This window comes from Diabrotica undecimpunctata, chromosome 2, assembly GCF_040954645.1.
Source record: "Diabrotica undecimpunctata isolate CICGRU chromosome 2, icDiaUnde3, whole genome shotgun sequence".
Lineage (NCBI taxonomy): Eukaryota > Metazoa > Arthropoda > Insecta > Coleoptera > Chrysomelidae > Diabrotica > Diabrotica undecimpunctata.
This window is the reverse complement of record NC_092804.1, coordinates 9,454,117-9,461,324: the sequence shown is the minus strand read 5'-3', so window position 1 is coordinate 9,461,324 and position 7,208 is coordinate 9,454,117. Positions and strand designations below refer to the sequence as shown.

At 30.0% G+C, this 7,208-nt stretch overlaps 1 protein-coding gene across 1 annotated transcript; it reads left to right on the top strand.

Annotated features, from left to right (window-relative positions):
- Positions 1–291: 291 nt before the first annotated feature.
- LOC140434151 (uncharacterized) lies at positions 292–5,891 on the top strand. Its single transcript, XM_072522204.1, has one exon. It carries the CDS (start codon positions 476–478, stop codon positions 5,825–5,827), a length of 5,352 nt encoding a protein of 1,783 aa, XP_072378305.1. The 5' UTR covers positions 292–475; the 3' UTR covers positions 5,828–5,891.
- The last annotated feature ends 1,317 nt before the right edge of the window (positions 5,892–7,208 follow it).

The window sequence follows — 7,208 nt, the reverse complement described above, 5'->3', positions numbered from 1 at the left end:
TTTTTAGCCATCATAGACGGAGGTATCTAAATATTTGAACGGTTTATAATTAAAACTTTAGAATTGCATAATTTGAAAAAAATACCATGGGAATAAGGTACAGTTTAAAGTATCCTTGTTATAACTATTTTTAGAAAATAATAAAAATAATTTTTCCGTAATTAAAATGCTAATTCAATAAACAATAATACAGATTTTTATTTAAATACCTACTACTAATCATAAAATATAAAAGTCACCAGTTCTTCTTATTTGTCAAAATAATAATGTCATTTTTTACCGTCAGTTGGAAGCATTTATTAGACATTTCGAAATTTCAAAATTAACAAGTATATTACTACAAGATTATTTTCTTTATATTTTTAAGTATCACACGAACAAATTGACACAAACAATCACTTTTATAGTATAACAACTATGTCTTATATTAGTTTTAGTAAATGAAAAACAGGAGTTGTTACTTATAATTGTAAAAATGCAACCAATACCTGGAAAGAAGCAGAATTTTTTGTTGGATACACAAGAAAAGAAATATATTCATCATTCTATACATTCAAACAAAGAAAATCATTTTCCTGTGCTAAACCGTGCTGATTTTTTAAGAGAAATAGATGAAAAACAACAACATATTTACAAAATTATATACAAAGCTTACCAAGAAATTGATAATTATAAGACACATTTTCTACAAGACGTTCTAAATCAACAACAAATAAAAGAAAAAGAAAATACATCCTTAACATCAAATAAAATTTTAAAGAAACAAACTGATAAAGTAATAAGAATTGAAGATTTGAATATCCCAAAACAGTTGTTTCAACCAAGCAAGAACAAACAAAACGATATCTTGGAAATAACTGAAGATGGTAAAAATTTCAATCACAGTACAAACCAGAAGTCTTCAAATCACAGCTTTGATGACGTTATATCTACCATTGAAATTAATAAGCAAGTGGTTGAGAAATTTGATTCGATATTAAGTGATATAAGAAAAAGTAGGGAAACAAATAAAATATCGAAGACCTCCAACTGGACAGATGATATCGAAGATATAGAAAGAGAACAAGAAAATTATAAAACTATATTGGGATTTAAAGAGTTTATGGAAGAAATTTTGTCTTATCTTGTATATATGTATCACGATTTGATTGGTGAATATGAAAATTGTTTAAACGAAGTCAAAAAAGGCTCGAACAGTGACAATTTGAGGGAAAAGTACAAGCAGTGTACTAAAACATCAGAAAGAAAGTTCCTACAAAAATTAAAAATGACAAGTGACATAATAAAACAAACATTCCTGGCTGTTACTGAAAAACTTGTTGTGGATAATGTAGAGGCAATTTTAAAAACCAACCAAAGTTTAGAAGAACACGACAATGTTTTACAGATTATTAACGAACTAAATGATGCCTGTGAATATATAAGAAAAAGTCCAAAACGAGAAATGATGTTCGGTGATGCCCAAACAGAAACTGAATACGACGAAACGATAAGTGATGACATCTCCGATATTAACAAATTGCAACACAGTGAAATTAATATTATGCTTAACGATAAATACGTTGAAGAGACCGAAAATAAACTAAAACATGACACAAAAATAATAAATGCAACAGCCATTGAGGAGTCAGATCTCGTTGACGAAATTAACAAATCAAATCAATTACAAGATAGAAATAAGAGAGACGAATATTTCAATGTTCAGCGAACAAGTAAAGAAGAACTATTAGAAAAGAAACAAGAAACAGATCTAATGCTACAAAATAAATCCACGTCTAAGGAAAGTATTAATGAAGAACCAACGACAATGTTTACAAGTACAGAAAAAAATAATGAAGTAATGGAAGAGACGTCTTATATATCAGCGTTACCTGCAACAGAAGCAAAACTTAGCAGCATAACTAGTGAAAGCCTTAAAAATGATTTTTCAAATATGGCGATAAATAGGCAACCAAAGATACTACAACTGGAAACTTCCAATCAGCAAGATCTTACAAAGTTAAAACCCCAACAAGAAAATTTGAATACAGAACACAAGTCTCTTAAACCCAACACAGAAAGTACAAATTTAAATGAAACCACCAACAACTTAAAATGTACTAATCAGGAGAAAACAGAAGAAAATATGAAGTGTAAAATAAAACTTTCTAAAGACGAAATAGTGCAACAGCTGAATTTGATTTACGAAAGCATAAAAACTGATTCCCAATGCATTAGAGACCAAGGAAATGAAAGGAGTTTACAACCAATACCATTTGAAAGTCAAATTAAATTGGAACAGTCTAAATTGATCATTTTTGAACAACTAAAATTTTTATATGACAATCTGTGTATTATCTATCACCCTTTGTATAAGCGAATTACAGATGGCACAAATAAAGAAGACTCGCTAAGAACTCATTTATTTAATGAAGAGAATAATAGAAAGTATGTAATAGAAAATGAGCAATTCCGAAATCAAAATTTAAAGACCAAAACCAATCAACAAAAAATGTATAGGAAAGACGACATGAATATGATAATTATTAATCCACCTTACAAAGTTGACAATGTAAATGGCGTAATGAAGGCTCAAGCAGTTTACCAAATGTTTCAGAAGGAATACCAAGATTTAAAAACTAAAAAGAATACAACAGCAAAAATTGCAAATGTAAAAGAAGTACCAAAAGAAAATGGAAAACAGTGTCCAGATAAGAGCGATTTGGAAATATCCAAAAATGCAACAGTGGAAAAAGATAAAAATACAAATGTAAAACACGACGTGAATGACGTTAAAATTAGTTCCAACTGGAACAACACGAAGAAGCAAATTGAAAATGAACTCAAGTCGAAATTAAATCAGTTAAAATCGAATTACCAAAACCAACTTCAAGAAATAAAAATACAATGGGAGAAAAGGGTGAATTATCTTTACAATTACAATTATAAAATTGAACAAGAAATGATTAATATTGATAGTAAAATAGAACAGTTACCATCCACTGACGGAAATCATTTAGCAGAACTTAAAGCTAGTTATCAAGAGATGAAGGAAGAATATAAAGCATACATTTCTAAAAAGCAAACGGAGATCCAAGAAGAAAAAACTAATTTTGAAGAAGGTCAAAAGCAAATAGAAGAAAAGATAAAACTTCTGGAATACAAAATTGACAAACTTATTCAAGAATTTCAACAAAAACGTTTTCAAAATAATGTTCCAAACGTCTCTCCAGAAGAAAATGATACTAAAGATGAAAAACTACAGAAATTAAGCGATCACGGTGAAAATATTTCGCAACATATAGTGGTAAGTAAAGAAAATTCAAAAGATAATAGTAAAAATGTAATAAATGGAGAGCCACAAAAACAAGTGAATTACAATATGACTAAAAATAATGTGCAAAACGTCTCTCTAGAAGAAAATAATATTAAAGATGAAAAACTACCCAAATTAAGCGACCACTTCGAAAATAATTCGCAACATATAATGGTAAATAAAGAAAATTCAAAAGAAAATAGTAAAAACGTAACAAATGGAGAGCCACAAAAACAAGGAAATTACAATATGTCAAAATATTTAAAAACCTCGAACAACGTTGAGAATAGAGACTCTAACAGAAGACGCAATAAACCTTTGATTAAGAACGATGATAAAAAGGTAACAGAGTTAGAAACAAAATATGACAAAAGTAACTTCAAAGAAAAAATCAACCGCACGTATAAAATTTCTAAAACATTTGATGGGGAAACTAAATTAAAAGAGAATACCAATCAAAACGACAAAAATTATTTAAAAGAAACAACAAAGACTCCAGTTAAAACTCATAAGACTGTGGAAAAGCAATATAAATCTTCACGATTACCGGAAATCAAAAAATCAATTAAACCTATTGGTAAAGATGTTGATGATAAAGATCTTGGTACTAAACTCTTATCAGCAGGTAAAACCAAGCGTGCAGTTACACCTTCAATTTTAAAGCAAAGGAAAAACATCAGTGAAACAAAACATGATTTGGACAATAAAGAACCAGAGAAAGGCAAAAAACTAAACAGCTATATACCAAAAGAAAAATCTCCTATACTAGGAAGCATAAAACCACAAATAATGAAACCAAAAATATATGTTCCAACAAAGAAACTTCAAATTAATAATAGAAAGAAAAACTGTGATGAAAGAACACAAAATGAAGACAGTGAAATTCTGGAAAAAGAAATTCAAATAGAAAATACTTCCTTTGATGATAAAACCACGACAAACGATGAAGACGATACGGAAAGAGATATGTTAATTGAAATGATCAGAAATCAACTACAGCATTTACAAGACACTTTACAAATGGTTGAATCTGAAAATAGTATAAAAATACATATCAAAAATACAGAATCTGCTAAATATTTTCAAAATATAGAAAAAGAAATGGCGATCGTAGGGAAAAATTTAGAATTTGAGGAGGCAAAAGTAGACGAAGACAATAAAAACACCAAAAACGGAATTGTAAAAGAATTCTCAATGGTATCAGTAAGTAGCGGCCACGTCGAAGAAATCGATACAACAAAAGCAGACAGGTATCTTCATCGCAATCTAGATCAGCTTTTAATAGAGTTTAGAACTAGAGAAACAGAAAAATATATTAGAAATAAGTCACCAAAGAAACACTATTTGATCGATGATGGATCAGTTAATAATATCAAAAACCAAGATTATTTAACACCACCATATATAGAAGACAGTAGAGATATGCCAAAGAAAAGAAATTGTGACAATCTTTTGCAAAATTATAAAACCAACTTTAATGATTTAATATTTGACTTGCAAGAGGATGAACTATTGGAAAAAAATTGTATGACTCCTAATAACAGTTTTAGTTCTAATAGCACAGAATATCAATTAGCAGATAATGTTAATGATATCTTCATAGGTGGTGGTCAATTTGTGCCAAGGGTGCCCAAAATGCGTCAATATGTATTTGGTGTTGATACCATCGATCCTATTGGCTTACAAAAAGATGGAAAAGTAACTAATAAGCATTACCAACTTTTTAGTATGTTTAGAACTACACCCCTTGATAAATTAAGCCAATATTATAGTGACCACAGTTTGTATAATAATTTGAAAAAGTCGAACGGGAGCGTTGAATGCGTTGATAAAATAATACAAAATGCAGAACAACAACTTCAAAGGTTGGATGAAAAATATAAAATTGTATTATCAGATAAACATGAGAATAATGTACTTAAAAAATTTGATAGTTCTTCAAATTATTTAAAAATAGAGGCAACCAATGATATATTAGAATCAGCTGAAAAACAGTTACAAAGGCTACAGAAATACAAATCTTTTGATGAAAATATTTCTAACAAAAACAAACTTGACCTTTATATAAAAGATGAAAATATAAACATTTTATCACGTGAAAATGTAACTGACAGACGATATTATTTAGAAGAAAAAGGATCACTTGAATTAGAGGATATTTTTCATTCTGGGCGAAAAATACCTGAAAGTTTAAAAGAAAACAGGCAATCTTTTAAAGAAGGTAAATTCGGAAATGTCGAAATTGTAAAAGCTAAAACTAAAATATTGTCCAGTTATCCAGAACGACAAACAAAATTTAACAAAAGTAAAGTTAAAGATTATGGAGATATATTGAATTCTAGACAAAGTAACTTGAAGAGAGTTCGTTTACCAAACCAAAATCTGTGGCAAGGAAAAAACTCATTTGATGCAATAGTAAATTTAGAACTAGACAAGTATAAATTATCGGACCAATTAAAGTCTTCTTTAAATTCAGATAATACTGAGAAAAATAATACTGCCAAGCGAAAACTTTATAACATTAGAAAGTGAAACTTCCATTGAGTTGAAATTAGTTTGAAATAAATAAAGTAAATTTTAGTAATATTATGAGTGTTTTTCTTATTGAAAATTGTTTTATAGTTTATTCGTCTACCAAATTCCCATCAGTAAACATGAGCACGTGTTGATATTCGCCGTCTCATTCGTCAAGAGGCTATTAAATATAATTTATTACCTTAAGCGAGACAGATTCTCATGTTACAGATCCCAACTTGTGAGCATTTTAAATTCAAATTGTATCGTGTTGATTTTTAAGTTAATATATTGTGTTATATTTCTGTTATAGTTATTGTTAAGTTATTTACTGGTCGTGTTATTTTTTAGAGTTTAGTTAAATTGTGATATAATGATTAAATTTCAAGAAATTCTTACACTAACAGTTTCAAAAGTAAATATTTTTAAAAATCATATAATACATAGGTCGTACATCAGTACGACCCTGTTTGGCGTACACGTGGTTCTATTGACGATTGGGAATTTGTAGAATGAATAGGTTATAAGTTATAAGTACAGACAAAATATTTTCTACCAGTAATATACAGTACAGTCGCGTTATTCCGAACACAAGGTCGTCCGAAGGACGCGATAGTCCGAACGGGCTCGGGCGACTCCCCCCTGCCTACCCCAGGATTAAATCGACATGAATATGCATTGACATGCTTAGTTACGACATGTTAGTGGTTTCATATCACGATGGCTCCTCTTAAACACGTGACTGACTATCGAACAAAAGATCAAAATTCTTAAGTTGATACAGCAAGGAACTTGCTATAGTTTTATTTCAAAACAGTTCGATATTGGCAAATCTATCATTATGGACATAAAAAAAACAAAGAAAAGATCGAAAAGTTCGTCAGCAGAACGGAAAACGGTCCAGGAAAGAGGAAAACCATCAAACTCCCCTGAATATCCGTAGGTAGAAAGTGCGTTGTTCATGTGGTTCCTACAATAGCGGAGAAAACATATGTTCCGGTGAGTGGTGAAATGCACAGACCACTAGATTTGTGGTGAAATGTTGTGTGAAAAAGCCCGTCATTTCCATCGTAAAATGTCACCAAATCCATGGTGTCACCACCATTTGAAGAACTTGTGATTAAAAACAATTTGACAACTGAGCAAATTTACAATGCAAATAAAAGTGGGTTATTTTGGCGCATGTTATCAGACCATCAGACTTTGTTATTAGAAATATCAAAGATATTTCTCAACAAAAGTCATCCACAACCGAGTTTATCAAAAGTTGGATTCAGATATTAGTGATACACAGATGGGGTTCAGAAAGGGACTAGGTACTCGAGAAGCTCTCTTCGGTTTAAATGTTCTTACACAAAGATGCCTAGACGTTAATCAGGAAGTACATGCATGTTTTATC

Coding starts and splice junctions, on each gene's coding strand:
- LOC140434151 (XM_072522204.1), top strand. CDS start 476: ATGCAACCAATACCTGGAAAGAAGCAGAATTTTTTGTTGGATACACAA.